We start from the raw sequence: 22,821 nt of genomic DNA on the forward strand, positions 1-22,821 counted from the left end.
TGGCTCGAAAACCAAAAAAATAAAGACCAAAGGCTCTCCTGGTTCCTAAGTTATGTGAAAATCAGAAAATGGTTCCCATCTCCAAATTTCAGTTTGTACACTTTCATGTTACATTAAATCAACTTAATGAACTTCATATTAAAATGAGGATTTCTCCTATAAACAAATCAGAAGATTCATTACAATTTCTGTATTAGGGAAAGGTAGGAAAGCAAAGAAAAAGTTATAAAGCAAATATAAAACATGGCTTGGCATACTTGGCACTGCCAAGTATACTCCCAACATACTGCCATGACACAGTATTCAGAATAGAATGAACAAGGGGACACCAAGCGACTCACTCAGCACGCTGAGTAGATACAAAAGACTCGGTCTATTCTAGTCCTTTCTAAGTATTTCAAAAATACAATGTCAAAGACAGTCCTGGTGATGAATCTAAACAGACTCTGATAGGCTCACTTTAGAAGAGAAATTCTCAATTACACTCATAGTTCCTAAGACTAAAACAAATCAATCTGCTTTCACGAAGACGTGTAACGCTGGGTTTGCTCACTTGTGAGTTTTTCCATAATCTAGAAAGACTATTCTGAACCAACCATTAACGGTTTTCTTGAAGTATCCACTTGCTAGGCTCTAGAGCCCAGTTACTTAACTGAATACTAACCTAGATGCTCCGAGATGGTATTTTGCAGATGTAATTAAAGCCTCTGATCCATTTAAGTAAAGGAGATTATCTCAGATAATCAGCATGGACAAACTGAATCCACTGAAAGGCACTAAAAGCAGGGTTAAGGTGTCCCCAGACAAGAAAAAAATCCCACCTGTGGACCCCATTTTTGGCAAATGCTCACCAGAATTCAATCTGGATGGCAGTTTCTTTTTGACAGCTTGTTGTCCAGATTTCAGACCCGCTTGGCCAGACCCCAGAATCATACTGGCTCTGCCTCTCTAACTGAATGCTAAGAATATTATTTATTAAGATGTCACTGTCACCCCGTTGTTCATCGATTTTCTCGAGCGGGCCCAGTAATGTCTCTATCATGAGACCTGTTGTTACTGTGTTTGGCATGTCGAATACATCACGGGTAGCTTGCCAGGCTCTGCCGTGCGGGCGTGACACTCTCGGTAGCTTGCCGGGCTCTCTGAGAGGGGCGGAGGAATCGAACTCGGGTCGGCGATGTTGGCTGTGTGCAAGGCAAATGCCCTACCGCTGTGCTATCACTCCAGCCCTATTAAGATGTAACTGGCACAAATGCTTACTAACTTGTGGCTGTAAGGTGGATTTGCATACTTTCTTCTTTAAAATTGCACCAGGCCAAGACAGTGATGCAACACAAAATCACTTTCAAATAGGAACTGCCATTGCTCCATCTAAGCAATGTAAAAGATACTGCTGTTGTCAAGACCAGCCGAACGTCTAGGAATTAGTTGTGCATGATTGAATCCAAGTCTTTCCGTACCAGATATCCTTACATGAGAAACACTAGGAAATCTGCAAAGAATACTAAGAATTTTCTTTAGTTCAATTATTTTGTTTTTAACTTTTGCCTTTAGACGGTTGTAGACACCTTATTAAAACAAACAAAGGTGTCTAATGCATAGCCTAAATTACAGAGTGGCAGTACAGCTTCAGAGGCTAAGTAACTGTAAAGAGCACTTGAGTTAGCAACCACCACTTAGAATGAGGACAATAAGTAAAGGCTGACAGTTATAACCAATAAAATCCAAATCTTACTATAGAGATGACATGTTCTTTCCACAAATAATGTCTCTAAAAGGTATGGTTCAATGTGACCTACCCGGCTGTTCTTTAATTCTGATCAAGCACAATTCCCAGCAAGCCTCAGCAACAGCAAAAGCAGCATAGCATTTCAGTCTAAGATAGAACAACAGCCGTATGGAACACTCACTTTCCCAGGAAGTCCCAAACAAACCCCCCTGATGGTGCAGGGACAGAAATCTGGTGTGGAAGGCACAGACTGCGGGAGACGGGCTTTCTGAGGAACAGCATGACCAAAAGGGGGACACATGTAGACACAGAGAGACCCAAAACCCCAATGGAATAGGACAGTGATCAAAGAAATCGAAGGAACGGTGGAGAAACTCAAATGATAAATCACAGGTAGACAAACACCGACACACAGGAAAGAGTGGAATGGCAACACAAGAGCAAATGGTTAGTAAGAAACAGAGCAGCCACACACATGCACTTTTCTACTACACATGGGAACATAAGGCATGATCTAATTCCAGATTTAGAATTTCAACTGCTCTAAGTTTCTTAGTTCAGGTTAAATAAACTACAGTGCCCAAAACACTGACTGTTAAGAACTGTTAGATTTTGATAACCAGAAGCTTTCTATCAAATCCCAAAACAAAATAAACAAAGCTAAACGAGCAGAGAACAATCCTTTGGAATGTAGTTTTTTAAAATTATAAGTTACATTTTATAGAACAAGAAAGCATTTGCAAGCTTTTCTCAAAATGAAAGAAGTATAATGTTTAATAAAAGCTATTTGGCATGCACTGAATATGAAATTAAATGTAATCCTATTTAATACTCTTTCAAATCACATCCATCTTCAAAGATCAAAAACAAACTAGAACATTTTAATTAAATGAAATTAGCAAGCAATAATTTCTATGTATATTTCTAATACATGAAATTAAACCCAGGCCAGGGTCATAGTTCAGTGGTAAAGCACATGCCTTACATGTAAGAAGCACTGAGTTCAATCCCCAGAACAAAAATAAATTTAATCTAAAAATAAAATTTTATGAAGGATTTTCTCCACTGATTTAACAGCAAGTCACCAATCCAACAAACATGTGGCATTGTAAACTTTATAGTCAATACTGCTACTAATCTTGAAATCAGCATCCCCCCCAAAACAAATTGGCATCTCTGCAAATGAATCTATAATGAGATGTGTTGTGGGGAGGGGATGTGTATGTGGTGGGTGATAGTCTATATAAAAATGAAAGAAACCATATAAAAATTAACATAATCGGGGGCTGGGGAGATAATAAAGCAGGTAAGGAGCTTGCCTTGCAGGTGGCTGACCCAGGTTCAATCCCGGGCATCCCATATGGTCCCCTGAGCACCACCAGGAGTGATTCCTGAGAGCAGAGCCAGGAATCACAGCCTGCACATTGCAATGTAATTAAAAAAAAAAGAACAAAAAAAAATTAATAGAATCTAATTTAGACACTAGCAATGTGTTACTTCTGGCATAATTTTATCTGTCATCACACCCAGAACAAGAAAATGAGAATAGAGTTGATATTAAAATAGGGGGAAACTAATGAGCAGACACTCAACTCAGGTTACACTGTCAGTGGAGTGAAGGAAAAGAACGAAGGTCCCACATTATTGTTCTACGTTCTTGAAAATCAAAATTCTGTGGGCACAAAACATGGCAGGAAAAGAAAACTTCAGGGAGCCAGAAGATTGCTCATCGGGCCAAAGCACATACCTGGCATGTGGAGGCCCTGGGTTCGATCCCCAGTGCTGTATGATAGGGCCCTGATGGCCACCAGCACTGCGGGGTCCAAGCACCACAAGGCTAACTATCAACGAAAAACTTAACAAAAGCTGTCGAACAATACTTTCCAACCATCAAGAACGTGAAAATGAAACATCCCCAAGAACAAGTCTCCAAGAAGCCTCAGACGTTAGTGACTTTATTCTGTCGCTGTCCATGTTTGTTCAGAATATGACAGCTTACTAAAGTTCTACTGGAGGAACGGTTTTAAGACATCTGTGAATTTACATTTAGTATATCGTATAAAAGAAGAGGTCATGGGGCACATGCTTAATCTTAGGGATAGAATGATCTAATAAGAAAAAATGGCAAACGTAGTTTGAAGAGAAAAGAACCTGTTCACAGTTCATTTTGAAGAATTCAAGCCAAGGTCCATGAAAATCAGATCTAAGACTCTTGAATTGTTTTCAAATGTTCCTCCTTCTACATTTGACCGAAGCACTGGTGCACTTAAAACCTGTCTCTACATAACACACAATCTGAAAAACCTAAATTTTTATAGTTCAAAGAAATTATCGGTCAGAAAAAAATATATAATCCAGTGAAGGAACGTGAACTCCTTGAACTGAGGCTCATTTGCTCATTCAATACATCAATGAGGGAAAAAGCATGTAGCCATCTGAAAATCTCACATCAGCAGAGAAAACTTTGCTTGTTAATCAATAAATACTTTCCAATGTTGATGTTGTCTGGGCTTTCCAATGTATCCCATTCTATGCTGCCTTTCAGAGATAACAATTAATTGATACTGATTCAGAATGAAAGACAGATATAACAAACTAACAGCAGGCACTTAAGAACCTAAATTCAGAGAGGCAGATAAACCGAAACAGTTATCTCCCCAAACTATTTAGTATTTTAAAATGTATCTAAGCAATTCTTATATACTCTGACCCTTTTTGGCTTTTTTCCCCCTTACCTTTCTAACTCAGCAATCTTCTTATCCTTGTCATTCTTCTCATTTTCTACCTCCTTCAAAATTTCCAAGAGGCGGTCAACTTCTGCCTGGGCCTTGCTAGATTCATCTTTGTACCTGGCAATCTCTCTCTCCAACTGCTGTATCCGGTCACTCATCTCTGGACTGGCTCTAGCTTCCAATGTTGCCTCATGTGCCTGACAAAGAAATGTGTTCAAATTCTATTACACATATAATGTAGCAGTGGGCAAACCATGTCCAAAAAATGGCCTGTCTTTCAATTAAAATAAGGCATTAACAAATATTCAGAAGGGAGTCTCTAATTTATAAGTTTTTACCCTATGAAAAAGAGGGCTAGAGAGAGAGTACAGGAAGTAAGTGCTTGCCTCCAAGTAGCTGACCCCTGTAGCACATGAGGCTTTAAGCACTGCCAGGGAAGGGGGTTGCCTCAGAGATGAAAACAGTCCCTGAGTGCCCTGGGTCTGGCCCAAACTACTCCGCCATGAAAAGTTTCTTCTTTAGGGCTGGAGGGGTCAGGGGGAGGGAGGAAGGGCACTACCAGGAGTCATTTATGGGCATAAAACCATGAATAGCCCCTGAGTATGCTAGGTGTGGCTCAAAAACCAACAAAATTACAGACAAATAATTAGTAACACATGGAGAAATACTTAGATTGTTTTTTTTTTAATCTTAGATTCTTAATAGAAGAGTTCTTACTAGTTTTCTCCCAAGTCTAAATATAAAAGCTAAAATATAAGAACCCTTGTAAATGACAGCTAGAAGCAGTATCATTATGATGAAATGAACAAAAAGGAAATGCGGGATTTTCATAAGCAGGGGAGTTTAAAATATTAATAAATAATATCAGGGGCTGGAACAATATATCACGGCGGGCAGGGCGTTTGCCTTGCACATGGTCAACCCAGGTTCGATTCCCAGCATTCCATATGGTCGCCCAGCACCGCCAGAAGTAATTCCTGAGTGCAGAGCCAGGAGTAAAACCCCTGTGCGTCACTGGGTGTGACCCCAACAAGCAAAAAAAAATAATGATAATAAATAATATCATCTGTAAGAACTGACTTTTAGTTTCATAATTCTAAATACATCTACCTTCAATACTCACATATTTACCAGAAAATGATCTCACATTTTTAATGAGAAAAAATGCCAACTATCAATATGAATTGATTATAACTAGAATCCTTAATCTTCAAAAATTATTTTTTCATTTATTCTAAAGTAACTTTAAGATACTGGATTTTTTCTTCCCTTTTCTTAGCTTAATGTTATTTTTGGCATACTCTAAATGCAGATTTATTATAAAAGTACATATTCAATACACTTGCAGATTCATTATAAAAGTATAAATTCAATACACTTCTAAATATATATAATGTTTGTATATAATATGCATATATATCCAAAGAAAAGGAAATAGTAGTATTTATTTCAAGAATATCAAGTATCTCAAGACTGAAATAAACTCCATTTTCATTAGCAATCATACAAAATGCAACTAATTAATATAATGCTCAGCAGTTTTGGTTCTGATTCACAGGCTTTTGCTATCTCTGAAAGCCAGAATGACAGCAAGGCAGGCAGGTTGCTTGCCTTCCATGTGGCCAACTCAAGTTTGATTCCCCGGCACCCCATGGTCCCCCAAGCCTACCCATAGTGATCCCCGAGTGCAGAGCCAGGAGTAAGTCCTGAGCATCACTGGGTGTGATGCAAAACAAAACCAAAAAAATCTACTGCTGATATTTCTGAGAAGACATGAAAATCTTTATAAATTACAAATTTCCATGAAAAATTATATATAAATCAAAGAAATGGATAGTAAATATCTTTACCATACCCTATTATTTTCCACTACTATCTCTTGTTAGGAAGTCTGATATATACAGAAAAAAAATCAGATATTGATGTTTTTACATTGTGTCAATATTACAAATCTTTTTTTCACCCAATGGAGCTATACACTTTTTTTTTAATTAGTGAAACACCATGAGGTACAGTTTAGACTTACAAACTTTCGTGCTTGGGTTTCAGTTATACAATGATCCAGTACCCATCCCTCCACCAATGCCCATTCTCCACCACCAGTGATCCCAGTAGCCCTCCCACCACCCACCCCATCCCCCCCACCCCACCCCACCTCTGTGTCAGGACATTCCTTTTTTGGAGCTATACATTTTAATTTTTTTGAAACTCTCCCATTTTCTAAAGAGCTTAGGAGTGAACAGGAGTAAAATGAGATGAGCTAAGAATCCTTACAGAACTGATTAATTGAGTGGTATTTTGACTATTACAAGATTACTACTCCAAATTAATTTATTCCCACATGAAAACTGTGTAACTTTCTGCTTTAAATAAATTTCATATTTAAAGCAAAGCAAAAGAATTGACATTTTTCCCTTTAACCTTTTTCAACTGTGATTCCATTTTCAGACACTCCTCCTTCTTCTGCTCCAAAGCAATCTCTAGTGTCTTAAGCCTGGAGTCCTTTTTCAGTCCTGAGGAAGCCAGGGAAGAAGCATGTTCTTTCAGATCCAAGAGAGAAGTCTAAAAGAAGGAAAATGCATCTAAAATAAATGCTAACTATATAGCAAAATGCAAATTTTAAATTATTTATTATCGTGTTTTTTTTCTGTTAATATATTGGCATATTTCCATCTTCAGAACATGGATGAAATAAAAACTATCAGTTTAGTTTTCAAGTATTAACTTAAAATAAGATAATATCCAGTATATTAATTTTTAAAAGGTATGAATAGAGTGACACTTGCTTCTGTGTTTGGCATATCAAATATGTCATGGGTAGCTTGCCAGACTTGGCTGTGCGGGCGAGGTACTCTCAGTAGCTTGCCAGGCTCTGTGAGAGGGGTGGAGGAATCAAACCTGGGTTGGCCACTTGCAAGGCAAACGCCCTACCCGCTGCACTACTGGGCCCGCTCGAGCAAATCGATAAACAACAGGAGGACAATGACAGTGACAGTGATGAATAGAGTACTAATTTAGAGCAGTGTTTCTTAACCAAAGGCCATACAGCCCCAGACTAAGGGTTCAACCAGTAGGGCACAGGGTCATAAGAAGGAAAGAAGGCTGAAAAGGAGCCACATCTGAAAAAAATTGAGAAATGCCACTTTAGAGTTCTAGCAATAGATTTCCATTCTCAAAAAAATACATGGACATAGAAAAACTTTGCCAATTTAAGTAGTCAACTTTCACAGCTGCAGTAGCTGCACTGACTTAAATATAAAACACCTTTACCTTTCAGAGAAAAAAATCTACTAAAAAAAAATCTACTAAAAACTTAAATTTCAACAAGTTTTCCTAAGAGAGCAGAAAGAAAATCCATCACTAGCTGATCACGATGCACTGGGTATTTTTGATATTTACTTCCACATTAACAGGGTATCTTTAATGGCAGAGTCAAAGTATATGAGGTCACCTAATTGGTCCGGAATGACTTAAGAGGGTTGGAGAGACAGTACAGGGAGTAAGCCCAGCACTATCCCCAGTACCACATGTTCTCCTGAGCATGACAGAATGTGGCCCTGGAGGCCCCTGAGCAACATCAGGGAGTCCAGGTCATTCCCAGCACTACAGGGCTAAGCAACAACGCATCCATAGGTCCTCCACTGAATAGCTGGATGGCTCAGCTAGCCAACAATTGCAGAAAGTGGGCTTCAGGGTATTCCCTAAGCTCCGGTCGGAAGGTCCAGGAAAAAAAAAGAACAATTTAAGATTTTTCTGTGAACACTGAAATAAACTTTAAGAGTAAATGCTGAAATGAACTTAAAGGGCTTATACAATTTTTCCTCTTTTGCAGAATCTTCTTCTTATCTTTCGCCACTCTTAACCATGAGTACAATTACTGTAAATATAAAACTGGTTTCAGGTTTTTTAGGATCTCTAAAAACATTATTTATGTTTTTATTATGGGCTGGAGCGATAGCACAGCGGCTAGGGTGTTCGCCTTACAAGCGGCCAACATGGCCGACCCGAGTTCGATTCCTCTGCCCCTCTCGGAGAGCCCGGCAAGCTACCGAGAGTATTGGATATGCCAGACACAGTAACAACAAAGTCTCCAATGGAGACGTTACTGGGCCCGCTCGAGCAAATCGACGATCAACGGGAGGGCCTTTATTTAAAAACATTATTAAGAAGTGGACTCTCACCAACAGAAATAAGAAATGAAAATGAATGATCCATCTACTATGCCTCTATGCAAAGCTTCTAGAAATACTCTTTAGGACTGTCCTATGTTTCCTGTTACAAGGGAATTTTTTAAATCTCATCTCTTTTTAAAATGCAGTACAGGGGCTGGAGTGATAACATAGTGGGTAGGGTGTTTGCCTTGCACGCGGCTGACCCGGGGTTCAATTTCCAGCATCTCAAATGGTCCCCTGAGCACTGCCAGGAGTAACTCCTAAGTGCAAAGCCAAGAATAACCCCTGTGCATTGTTGGGTGTGACCCAAAAAACAAAAATAAATAAATAAAATAAAATGCACTAAGAAAACCAAATAATTTGATGTTGGCAAGCTTAACCTCTTTCTCTGAAAGGTCTCCTTGCAAAAGGCTGACTTTTTCTTTCAAATCCTTAAGATCTTTCTTGTAGTTATCAATTTCCTCTTGCTTCTCTCGCTCATCTCTGTCTCGCTGTTCCTTTAAGCGCTCGATGGTCCGCTCCTGATAACCAAGAAAATCCTTATGTAAGAAAATCTCTGATTTCATACTCAGCTCTCGGCTGACAAATTTCACTCCTGCATCTACCATCCACAATATGGTAGTGTTGTTAATAATTAACTTCTTTTCAAAAAGAACCCATCCTTCCCACTTAACCTTGCTATAACAATAATCTAGGTGGTTTCTGTATCCCTTACATTTCTTCTCCCATAATTTCAACTTGTATTAGCTACTACTAAAGTATTCTTTTGGAATAACTCCATCTAACTCCAAAGTTAAAAAAAAAAAACTGAGACATAATCCCCACACCTGAGAATAATAAATAACAATAGATTCTTTAAATATAATTCACATGTTTCTCACAAAGTAATGGAAATAATTCATAATTCAATTATACATCAACAGGGAAGAGTTCTGGGAATTATGAGTACACTGAGACTAACCCATTAAAAACACTAAACAAAAAAAGAAGCCAGTAAAACTTGTTTCTCTCAATTGATACTCAGGAAGCTTGAAAGTTGCAGCATCTTAACCATATCCCCCAGTACTTCTGAGCATAGTCAGCCATCAAATGTTGATCCCTGGCAGGCAGCCTGAAGCACTCTGAGTCTAAGAGGCCAATAAGGAACACTGACCCTATTCCTTTAGAAGTGTGCCCCAAGATTCCTTAAACATCCTTCAAAGGCATTAACATCTGTGGAAGGACGGGTAGAGTACTTTGCAAACTATAAAATAATGACTTTAATATTACTGCAAACCTCAACAAAACGTTTTTAGATATTTAAATGAAAATATCTTTATTCCTTAAAAATCCTTCTAAGACAGAAAAACTTGCCATATTAAGCCACTCTAATTTAGCCAAAAATTCCTTTAAAATTAGGTTTGCTCATAAAGGTCCAAAATGAAGCAAACTGGCCAAGACTTGAAAACTGGCAAGTGTCCTGCAAGCGTAACTAAAATTAATGAATGGTTCAGTTACCAATGAGGCATAGCAATGGGGAACTAACTAGATACCACTTCCAGATAGTTGAGGCCTGACCTTCCAAACCCTCCCAACTCCAGATGACCCAAGAACTAAATGACTTTTCTTATAAGAAAAAGAAAGTAGACGGGGAGCACACAGCTGGTGCTTTAGGATTTCAGCCACTGCCCTCTGGTGCAGAATCCACCTGGCCCAGCCACAGTAGCCTAAATGGGCAACGAAATGAATTTCCTCTCCCCTCAAACTTGGCACGTCAGTAAAGTGCAGAGGCCTCCTTTCTCTTCTGCCCTCAGGGATTCCTGCTTCTGTGCCCTAGCCTCTTCTCCACGAGAAAGTGTAGATCAAAGAGAAAGCAGAAGAATCGTGTCTGGAAGAGTCTGGGGCAGCCACTCACTTTCTCGGCAAGAGCCTCCTCCAGAGTTGTCAAGGCAGTGTCGGTGTTGGTGGTGTCGGCCTGCAAGGATTTCACGCGCTCTTTCAAACTGCTCATCTGCTTTTCCTTATCTCTAAGTTGCTCTTGAAGGTTTTCGATCTGAGGAAAAAGACAATTCAGAAAAAAAAAATAGAATTGCAATAAAAATCATTTTCAGTTGGAACCAGGTCACTCAGTAGCATCTGTCAGTGGTGCGTTCTGTGGAAATAACTTCATGCTAAGGTTTTTGAAACTGCCTGCAAAACTTCAGTTTCGAGCCAGAATAGGGAAAAATGGAGGGGAAAAGGTTTCTATCGAGAGAGTAGCCAGGGAGGTAGCTTGTGGGCCCGGGGTGCATGTCTTGCTTATACTAGGACCTGCGATCAATCCCCCGCTAGGCATGACCTTCTCCCAGAACCATCAGGTATAACACCTCTGGGCACAAATTTGAATCTTGAGCACAACTGACTGAGTATCGCTGGGATAACCCTGGAGCACTGTTTGGAAGGAATCAGAAAAAAAAAGAAATTTACACATGGGGACAGTCACACATACATGTAATAAATGTCTAAGAAAAGAGGCTAGGGAAGGGAAAAGAGAGGGTAGGTGAAGAAAGACAGGTATGGAGAGAGAAACTACAAGGAAAAAAAGCCATGAGAAACGGGACTAATTTCAAACTGTTACCATAAATGCCAAGGATTAAGGGAGAATGAGAAAGAAACATCTAGAGAGTAAGTGAGGAGGCGAGGGAGAGCACCTCTTAAATGCGACTGCTAAGTTAGATTTTGTAGTATCCTTTCTCTATGCAGCGAGCATCTTCAATGAAATTGCTTGCTTGCTGTACTCACACTTTCATGTGCATTATATTATATTCACATTCATTTTCTAAAAAAAGTGTTGGTTGATGAGCTGGAGAGATAGTACAGTTAAGACACTTGCCTTGCATCCTGCTGACCTGAATTCTAATCCTCCAGATCACAGATGAGCAGCCCTGAACACCTCCAAATGTTGCCCAAATCCTCCAGGTTATTTGCTCAAATGTGTGTACAATTCTCTAACATATGTCTGGTACTAGTGAGACAAAAAACTGACCTATGTTTATCGTTTTAAAATGGTGAAGAATGCCCCATCCTGTAGCTTAGTTCAAGCCATGAATGGGTTTCTATTCTATACAAATAAGGGGGCCAGAGACAGACCTCCTGCTTTGCATGCAGGAGGCCCAGGCTTGATCTCTGGTATCACATGGTTCCCTGAGCACCACCAGGAGCATTCCTGAAATCAGAGGTGGGAGAAGTTCCTGAAAACTGTAAGATGTGGTCCCCAAACCAAAAAGTCACTGCCTGGATTGGATTTTTGGATCACCCCAAAAGTGATCCTAAGCATAGAGCCAGGTGTAAACCCCAAACACCACCAGAAATGATTCCCCAAACAAAACAACAACAAAAAATCAATTCTAACTCCAGAACTCTACCCCTAAAACACTACTAAAAATATGTTCGGAGGTTAAAAACAAAAAAAGAAAAAATAATGAAAAGCAAAGGTGAACTAAAAATCTCTGCATAAACTATTATTCAAGTGACTGACCCGGTTGGACCAGGTTCGATTCCTCCACGCTGACTAGCTAGTCAGTCTGGACTAGTTAGTCGTCATCAGTTGGCAAAGAGGTCTACAATAATTAATAATAAATAATACTCTGGGGCTGGAGCAATAGCACAGCGGGTAGGGCGTTTGCCTTGCATGCAGCCGACCCAGGTTTGATTCCCAGCATCCCATAGGGTCCCCCGAGCACCACCAGGAGTAACTCCTGAGTGCAAAGCCAGGAGTAACCCCTGAGCATCACCAGGTGTGACCCAAAAAGCAATAAATAAATAATACTCTGAAAAGAAAAGATTTACTAAATCTCCTGATTTGGGGTCAATTCTCTGATTTCTGGTTCTACTACACTACGCTCTAGAGAAATGTGCTAGCAGGGCACAACTATAATTTACCAGAACAAGCAAGTTTTCCTTTGGGTTATTTGTATTTGCCTCTGAGTTTTACTTAAATTTTAGAAATATCTTTCCAGTGAACAGTACACGAAAGTAACCAAGTGATGAAAAAATAACTTCAAGCAGTGCCTTTATTTAGGTTGTCATTCATATTCTCAATGACCATTTATGGCCTTTGGTAAGTTCAACAAAGTTTCTTGAGGGTAATCAGTTATTTCTTTGATTCAGTCTCTCTCTCAATTGGGCTCTTCTCGTTAGATAAGCTACTGAATGGATAGTAGAATGAGTAAATAGACAGATGCCATATTGGACAATTTACTTGATCGTTTGAATTATTTTATACAAGAAAAGACCACTACTAAACCTTCTCATTCTAAAATATAGCTGTTTTTAGAATGGGGAAGGTAAGAATATTTTAAAGTAATAAACATCTTTAAAATAATATTCTATCTTAAAAACTGTCCCATGTTATATGTTATACCTTTAGATCCTAAAGATCACTGCTCTGGATCGATTTTAGGAATTGTTAGAAGAAGAAAGTTCCTAATAGATACGCTGATCGGATAAATAATGAAGAAACAATCTTGTGTATTAAAAATAACAGAATAACTTAAGAAAAAAACTGGTGAGAGCAAAGGTCACTGCCAGTCAAGATCTGCTTGGAAGGCAATCATAAAAATGGCTCAAAAATTATTTTTATGTCTAGCAAGCAAATATAATAGCTTGACTGGCCCTCCTGTACCAATACTACTCAAGATAAAAGGAATCCATAAATTCACAATAGAAATCCTTCTGAGGCAGGGAACACTGAAGATATCGATTCATCAGTGTCAGTGTTTCCAAAAGTAATATCTCCACTTCCCATCCCAATCTCCATCCCCCAGCCCTCAGAAATGCTGAAAGCTCCTGGCATCACAGGACTTTAAAACAGAGTACATTTCCCAGATGCTGAGTAATCTTTTTATTCTGAAAAGAAGGTAACAGGTCAACCTCTGATCTATATGAACAGCACCTCTTAATAACAAAGGCTATCTCGTTAGAACAAGGCTGATGCCGATAATTTATACCCTTTTAATCAGAACATCATCCTGCTAGTTAAGCATGACATCACAGTCCACACAGATGAGTAATGTCCATTTTTATATCTTAAGAGCCCTTGGATTTAATTCAATTATCAAAAGTGATTGAAAAAGGGCCAGGGAGGTAGCTCAGAAACAGAATGCTTGATTTGACTTGACTGCTTGTTTGAGGTGACAAGTTCTATTCCTGACTTCCCTCCCTCCCTCCTTCCCTGTCCTTCTCTCCTTCCCTTCCCCTCCCTCCCTCCTTCCCCTCCCTCCCTCCCTCCCTCCCTCTCTCCCCCCTCTTCTCTCCTCTCTCAGAGTGTTCAAAAACTTAAAAAATCGTCAATCATGGCATTCTTTTCAAATACCCAGATACATGTTACAAATAAATACTCTATAAAAATACCATGCTACCAAGTTTGCTAAGGTTTTGGCTAGGCAGAATAAGAGAAAAGAGATCCAAACCTTAATGTTCCTTGCCTGTAGGAAATGAAAGCCCCAAAGTTTAAAATTTCCTCAATGATCAGGTAGCCCACAAAAATTTCTTGGATACCTGGTCCAAGCTGAGACCTCAGGGGCAACTTCAGAAGTGGGGTGGGCCAAGTTCCATCCTGACCAAAATCCCAGCCGCCACACTCACACCCCAAAGCTGCCACCATGCCTCTGGCCAGACTGCCCAATTAAATATTCTGGATTTTCTGGGCACATGACCATATATGTGGCCACACAACATCTCCGAACTCTACAATACTAACATCCTAGCAGGAGCCACAGATTGGATAGGAATGGAACATAGAAGCCAACGAATCTCAACTAACAAAAACATTAACACAGAAGGCTCAACTAGCAACAACATCTTAGTAAACCCTCAGAGAAGGACTTAATGTGCCCATGGTGAGATACAATAATTTTCGCAAATTTTCTTTTACTGAAGTGTGTTTTGATCAACCCATTAGCCATTTGCTGGTAACAAGTAATATGAAATAAATCACTGTGGGCCGACTACAGGGGACCACTGAGAAAATGGTGGAGGGAAGGTGACAGTGGTGGTGGGATTGTGGGTGCCTGTAGCAAGTCATCACGAACAACAACTCTGTAAACCACAGTGTTTACATAAAGTAGGAAGATCAAATAGATCAAATAGAGAGGAGACACAATGCATGTCTGACGCTTGCAGCTATTTTCTATTTTCTGGTTAGGGAGAGTCCATACTGGAGTGGCAGAAAGAAGGAAGAGCACAAAAAGCTATTTCATCAAAGCTTTGACTTAATAACTTCTTCATTGATTATTTCAACTTCACAACGAGAGTTGACAGGTACCTGGGCATTTATCCAAACAACCATTCCCACAAGTGAAATGCAATGCAAGTTAACTCATGCCAGAGTAAAAGCAATTTTTAAGCAGAAGGAAATACTGATATGTTTCAAAACTTTGATCACACAATTTTTCAAGTCTTTTATCCCTTCTAGATATTTATCCATGTATTCATTTCTCTGACAAGTTCCTGCTACACAGGGCCTTCTGAAAGACCACCAGAAGAACCTTCATCACAAGAGGACTCGCACTCTTCTATATTGGTATACAGCCATTTCTCGGGCTTAAAATGCATGTTTAGTGAAAAGAGAACTCAAGAACTTGAAACTAGAATTTTCAAAATTCTAAAAATATTAGTAAGACATCTGGATACTTCACAGGCTCAGTTGAGCCTCACCCATGAGCAAATCTGCTAAAAAACCCAGGTATGCTGGACTTGTGACTGAAAACTCCAGGCTCACAAGTTGTCTGGGATGGGTGACCTTCCCCCCTCTCCCTGTGCTTCTAGGAGCCTGGCAGTTACACCAGGAACTGCTTCTGACACCGTATAATTTCATTAACAACCATGACCCAGAGTCTCAGAAATAAAGCTCTCAGAAAAGAGCAACACAGAACGATACGCCATAGAAACGACATCAGACCCCAAAGTCACCATCTGGTTATAATTAATTAATTAATTGACTAACTAACCTCAGCTATATAACATTTAAAATTTCAAAATTCCTGGAGCATTGCAGTCACGTGACATTTCATTCTTATCAGGGCCTTAAAGGCTCCAGGATGTAATACAACAATCTTCACATACTTTCCTCTAAGAAATATTTTTTGGATAATTTCTAGAGATTATTTATAGCAAGCAATACAAAATAAATTATTTAGGTACTGCTCTATAGGCAGGGTTTGAGGGTTGGGGAGGAAACATTCAAATTATGGTGGTGGGTAGGTGTAATGGTTGTAGGACTGCTGTTGGAATATTAAATGTAACAAATTATTGTGAACAACTTTATAAAAAATAAAATTTAAAATAAAATCAAAATATTAATATGGCATTAACAAGTTAAAAGACTACAGAAAATCAATACCTCAAATTATTCATTGCACTGCACTGTAGCACTGTCCTCCCGTTGTTCATCAATTTGCTCGAGCGGGCACCAGTAACGTCTCCATTGTGAGACTTGTTGTTACTGTGTTTGGCATATTGAATACGCCATGGGGAGCTTGCCAGGCTCTGCCGTGCAGGCAGAATACTCTTGGTAGCTTGCTGGGCTCCCCGAGAGGGACAGAGGAATCAAACCTGGGTCGACCACATGCAAGGCAAACACTCTACCTGCTGTGCTATCACTCCAGCCCCAAATTATTCATTAAAAGAAAAAATTTTTTTCTAAGGGTAAAAATTACTTCCATGTGAAATAACTCCTAATAATAGTATCTACTTATATTCTACCTTAGAATTTGAAAGTAAAGCATCTCAAGGATAGACTCTCTCATGACCATTCCTATAGATTCCATAAAATAAAGATAGAACAGTTTTCTACATTTCTTCATGTGAGAACAGAATTCTCTATATTTCTCCATCCCTCTCGGAGAGCCCGGCAAGCTCCTGAGTGTATCCCGCATGCACAGCTGAGCCTGGCAAGCTTCCCATGGCATATGCGATATGCCAGAAACAGTAACAATAATGGGTCTCATTCCCCTGACCCTGAAAGAGCCTCCAATATGGCACTGTTGGGAAGGACGAGTAAGGAGAGGCTGCTAAAATCTCAGGGCTGGGACGAATGGGGACGTTACAGACGCCTGCTTGAGCAAATTGATGAACAGATGACAGTGATACAGTGATACAGTGAGAATAGGCTATTTTCAAATCTACCTATTTTCGGGAGCCAGAGCAATATGCAGTGGGCAGGGCATTTGCACTGTATGCAGCTGACCTGGGTTCAGTCCCCAGCATCCCATTTGGAACCCCAATCACTACAAGAAATAAATACTAAGTTCAGAGCCAGGAGTAACCCCTGTGCAGAACCAGGTATGAGACACCATCACCCCCCCAAAAAAGGCATAAAGAATTTTTAAAAAATAGTAATAAAAATCTACCTATTCTCATCTTAACCTGAGTCTTTTCTTGACTTAACCTTGGTAACACCTGGATTGTAAGTTTAAATACTGTTTAACATCTAGGGCCCAAGAGATAGCTCAACGGCCTAAGTGTATGTCTTGCCTTGTATGTAGAAGGTCCAGGTTAAATCCCTGGGAACACGATTCCCTGAGCATCACTGGGTGTAGCCCAAAACCCCTCCCCTGCTAACACATTTTGATATACAGAAACACTGCAATTAATCCTTATTAAAAATAAAATGAGGGGAGCAAGTGGCAGAGAGCGAGTACAGCAGCTAAGACACCTACTCTGCATGTGGCAGAGACCAGGGTTAATCTTCAGCATCACATATGCTTCCCCAGAGCACCAACAGGAGTGATCTCTGAGCATAAAGCCAGGAGCCATCCCTAAGCACTGCTGGGTGTGACCCCAAACCCCAAAATAAATAGACACATACATAAATGTAATGGTGGGATTGGAGAAATAGTAGCATAGGTAAGGCTCTTGCCTTGCACAGGCTAACCTGGGCTCGACCACAGCACCACCGAACATCCCCCAACCAAGGCCAGGAGACATTCCTGATTAAAGATTCAGAAGTAAGCCCTGAGCTCTGCTGAATGTGACTGCCCCACCCACCCCCTCCACCTCCAGTAAATTAAATAAATCAATATAAAATAGCATGCTTTTGTAAACGGAAGTTTCATGTTATCTAAATAAACATGAAAAGAACCTACTCTCAGGCCAGAGAGATAGTGCAGTGGGTAGGGTTCTTGCCTTGCACACAGTCTTTTGGGTTTGAACCCCCAGCATCCCTTACGGTCTCCTGAGCACTGCCAGGAATGATCCCTGAGCTCAGAGCATCATCAGGTATTGTCTCAAAACAAACAAAATAAATCTTTTCTTTCTGACTTTCTACCAAAAATAACAGAGGAGAGAGAACAAAAACAACCTCCCCAACCTTCAGTTTCTACACATCAGCTTACTGTCACTGTTAGATCCATATACGCGATGGAATGTGATTCCAAGACTTAGAAACAAGTAGAAGATGGCAAACACTGGATGGTTGTTCCTATACATGCAATATGAGAAAACAAGAGAGACAAAGGAGCAAAACAATGGACACTGGCAACAGAACTGAGATTATTAGAGGGGAAACAGTGGGGAAAGAAAGACTGTGGGTGCTGTTGAATAATGGTGGGTGCCTGTCAATTTTTTAACTTTATGATTTTTTAATAAATCAAAATTCTAAATACGGAAACCTAGCAAACAGGATAAGATGAAGTAAACAGGAAACTACAGCAGCACAAAAGAGACTGATGATAACATCTGCCTCAGTAAATTAAACTCCAAGCTAAATTATCATTTATAATCAATCAAGCAAGAAGCTGTGCAATTTTAACACAGATTTTGAATGTGGCTCAGAATTAAATGCTCAATTACATTTTCCAGGTCAGTGATTTATTATAAAGACAAGAAATTTACTGTAACACAAAATTACCTTAAACCATAGGGGGAGAACTCTAGAAAAAAGGAGTCCAATGCTAATGCCATTGTAGAGCAGGTCTGGCCATCTGCTATTGCCCCGCTTCACTCTTGGAGGGTTATGCCAGTGCATACAAATGCCCAGAATATCTAGAAAGCTGGAGACTAAGGGTGGGCACTGCCAGCCCACACAGAGACAAAAGAGCCCAGAGTATATTACTCACAACTGTACTCAGAAAGCAATGATTTGTAAATACATATTTAATCTGGGAAAAGCTCTTGCTAATCATCCTTAAACATTACTTGTATATACAATTAAAATGATGAAAAAAAAAGTTTTTAAAGAAATATGCCACAGAACTAAAAAAAAGATAAAAAAGCAGAGCAACCATATCCCTAATCCTTATGAAGCATGGAACACAAGAAGCAAAGAAGGGGGCTGGAGAAACAGTACAGCGATTAAGGCACTTTGCTTGCACAAGGAAATCTGGGTTTATTTTATTTTTGTTTGTGGGCCACATCCAGTAGTACTCAGGGCTTACTACTGACTCTGCACTCAGTGGTAACTCTTGGCAGGGCTTGGAAGACCATCTGGGGTGATGAGGACTGAACCCAGGTCAGCCACGTGCAAGGTAAATGCCCTACCTACTTTACTACTGCTCCAACCCCGGCCAACCTGAATTTAAATCCCCAGTAACAGATTAGCATTAACAGGAATGACTCCTGAGTGCAGAACCAGAAGTAAGTCCTAAGCACTCACTTTTGGTATGGCCCCAAAACCGAGGGTCTGGGGAAGCAAACTAGGCAAAGTGCTGTGCAGAATTAAGGGATCTCCAGGGAGGTCTAAAGTCCTGCCTGCTGGGTTACATTCTAATATTCCACTGTAAATAAATTTAGAAAGCTTTAGACAGAAAATCTTCAGGGTCAGGAAAAAAGTTGCATTCTTTTCCCTAAACAATTACAACATGTGTGTGTGTGTGTGTGTGTGTGTGTGTGTGTGTGTGTGTGTATTTTAGTTCATTATATAAGAACTTGAAATAATTTTCCCACAGACCAGAAAACACAAATGTTTAAAATAAACAAAAGGCATTCATAGAGCTCTACTGGAAATTTTTATGAATGCATATTACAAAATATTCTAAGAGGGACAGAGCTAAGGGCGCTTGAGGTACAGTAGATAAGTGCGTTTGCCTTGCACTCGGCCCTCCTGAGTTCAATCCCCGGCATCCCATACGGTCCCCCAAGCACTACCAGGAGTAATTCCTGAGTGCAGAGGCAGGAGTAACCCCTGAACATCTCTGGGTGTGACTCAAAAAGCAAAAACAACAAACAAAGTAGAGAGCGGGGACTCTGGAGTCTGAGACTCAGGACAGGAGTACTAGTCCATGTGCTCGTTCACAACCCTCAGCTTGGAGATCTCCTTTCCATCTACCTCGCAAACTTACATTCACATTTCTGAACTTAGCTCCAAGACTTCCTTAAGCTCCTGTTACAAGGTCGGATACAAAACTCTGAAACATCTTGCTCTGTGCTCTACTGCACACCATTTAGGGCGCAACTGCTTTAACTCACACGACTCTGAGACTGAGGAAGATTAGGAAAATTGGGAAGACTACAGGAACAGAATATCTGACTGTGCCATTAAATATATACTCAGTAAGGGGGAGGAAAGATAAATAATATGCCAAATATGCCAAAGTATAAGAAATAAATAAAAGTATTCAGAATACTAGAAAAACTCCTGGGTGGTGATGGTGGGGAGAGCACGAAAGGCTAGAGCTTGTGCTTCGCATGCAAGCCGCAGGTTCAATCCTCAGCACCATGAGGTCCTCCAGAGCACCACTGGGAGTGACCACTAAGCACTGTCCCAGCATAGCCCCTGAGCACTGCGATATGGCCCCAATTTTTTTAATATAATAAAAAGTCATAACTATATTGAATATATCATGTGATTGCTAACTTTACTACATGGCTCATAATCCAGGTATCAGAAGAAGGAATTACACAGACTAATCTCTCAGATTTGGGCCCCTGGGGAGCCACACCCTGCAGTGCGCAGGGCTTACTCCTGGCTCTGTGCTCAGGAATCACTCCTGGCAGTGCTCAAGGAACCATCTGTGGTGCCAAAGATGAAACTGGGGCTCACATATATGGCAAATACCTTACCTCCTGTGTCATCTGTCCAATCTCAATTTACTCAGATTTTAAAGAGAGGCTTATTAAGGGATGATAAACAGAGAGAAACATAGATTTACAAAACTATTAACCTTAAAAGTCTATAAACAAGAGCTTTAAGGAGCTTTTAATAATTATTTTTGATAAATATCTTCATCTGATAAAGGTTTCTTACAACACACCACAAAAGTACGCTTAGGTGAGGGTAGGAGGGCCATTCAACATTTTGATACTACATGAAAGTATACAAAATATGTTCATAAATGGGTTAGAAGGATAAGACTAAAGAAGATAGACTAAAAATACCAAGTTTCATAAAGCTTCTCATAGACCAGAACTAGAAGAATTTAACGAACTTAAAGCAAAGTTTAGTAAGAGTAAACTCAATTAACATCTAATATTCACAGGATTTAAGACTTCCTAGATTCCAAAGTGCCTCCATATACAATAGATCACTTGACTAAAAAGGGGAAAAAAATTCATTAATCACCTCTTATAGTCTGTCTACAAATGAAGAAACTGAAGCTTAGTGAAATTCAGTAAACTGCCCAATACTTAACTTCACTTAGGAACAAGACTAGAACATTTCTAATTGTTTTTTTTTTGCTTTTTGGGTCACACCCGGCGATGCTCAGGGGTTACTCCTGGCTCATGCACTCAGGAATTACTCCTGGTGGTGCTCGGGGGACCATATGAGATGCTGGGAATCGAACCAGCGTCGGCTATTTTGGCGCATGCAAGGCAAACGCCCTACCCGCTGTGCTATCGCTCCAGCCCCCCTAATATTTTTATCACCTCTTTTGCTGTTAAGATACAAAATTCTAACTGTACACATTCGGAAGGGAGATGAGCCTAGAAAAATGTCAACAGAAAAAAATTAACCAGGGCAATTAAGAACAATGTCTAGAAAACAAATATTTCAGTTAGAAAAATAAAATATGGGAATTGAGACATAGCAAAGTTTTGATATCCAAAAAACATCTTGCTCAGGATTAGATTTATTCAGTACAGTCCCAAGTTAATCTTAATCAGCAAATAGTCTAGAAAATTCTGATTCAAGGAAAGATGGTCAAAACTATCCCTATCCAAGTCATTCATTCATTCCTTCACTCTAACTGGACAGAAAAAAATTCATTCAAAGAGACAGCTGGACTTCATCGAATGAGATTATCTGTATCAGACACTGTTTCGATAGACAAATAAACTTCAAAGGAAATGTGGTTCTACTTCTAGGATCATAAAATCAGGAGTAAATTTAAAATATTACTTTTACTATCATTATGCATACATTTACCATGTGAATTGGAAATAAGTTAATCTGTGCCCAGCAACTTTATACTATGTAATATTTAGCATGCATATATATATTTGTATTATGAAGCATATTAAGCACACACTCAGTATTCACTTTACAAATAAGAGCATTAGAGGAGACCTTGGGAGACAGCTTAATAGCCAGCGTACATGTACCAGACCCGAGTCCAAACCCCAGCAATTCATAGGGTTTGAACCTAGAGACCCCTAAGCACTGTTGGGGGATCCCCAAAGTCCCTGGGCATCACAGGACCCCAGCACTGAAGCACAAGGTGGGCCCTTCTTGGAAGCCCCCAACCCCATAAAAAGAATGTTACCTACGTGAAACTAAGAAAAGTCACACATTCACTATCCCTTTTCTCTAAGTTCCCTGCCTCCAGAAAAAAAAGGACTTCACTGAATTTTTGTTCTAAATATTCACTTTCCTTAAAGAAGAATAACTTGAGGGATCAAACTGATAGTACAGCAGTGGGTAATCCCTGGCACTCGTGCAGTTCTCTGAGCCCACCAAAAGTGATTCCTTCCAGAGCACAGAGTCCTGTTAGCACAGAGTATCACAGAGTATGGCCCCAAAAACGAAACACTGAGGACTGAAGCAATAGCACAGCGGGTAGGGTGTTTGCCTTGCACACGGCCGACATGGGTTCGATTCCCAGCATCCCATAGGGTCCCCCGAGCATCGCCAGGAGTAATTCCTGAGTGCAGAGCCAGGAGTAACCCCTGAGCATCGCTGGGTGTGACCCAAAAACCAAAAAAAAAAAAAAAGAAACACTGAAACTTGGGAGATAAAATTATAATGCTGTAAGACTGATGGAGCACAAGAAATAAAGTAAATAAAAATTAATTA

The 22,821-nt window shown here is 39.9% G+C and overlaps 1 protein-coding gene across 6 annotated transcripts in view; it reads right to left on the reverse strand.

Moving 5' to 3' along the window:
- The window catches only part of ERC1 (ELKS/RAB6-interacting/CAST family member 1), a 490,300-nt gene that overhangs the window by 305,944 nt on the left and 161,535 nt on the right, over positions 1-22,821 (reverse strand). For all 6 annotated transcript variants that reach the window (XM_056117812.1, XM_056117809.1, XM_056117811.1 and 3 more), the window contains 4 exons: positions 10,528-10,665; positions 9,014-9,154; positions 6,883-7,023; positions 4,465-4,658 (listed from right to left, as the gene is read on the reverse strand). In XM_056117812.1, coding sequence (XP_055973787.1) covers positions 4,465-4,658; positions 6,883-7,023; positions 9,014-9,154; positions 10,528-10,665 — 614 coding nt within the window. The remainder of the gene's footprint in view (positions 1-4,464; positions 4,659-6,882; positions 7,024-9,013; positions 9,155-10,527; positions 10,666-22,821) is intronic.

The sequence above is a fragment of the Sorex fumeus genome, unplaced genomic scaffold (assembly GCF_029834395.1).
Source record: "Sorex fumeus unplaced genomic scaffold, SorFum_2.1 ptg000036l, whole genome shotgun sequence".
Taxonomy (NCBI): domain Eukaryota; kingdom Metazoa; phylum Chordata; class Mammalia; order Eulipotyphla; family Soricidae; genus Sorex; species Sorex fumeus.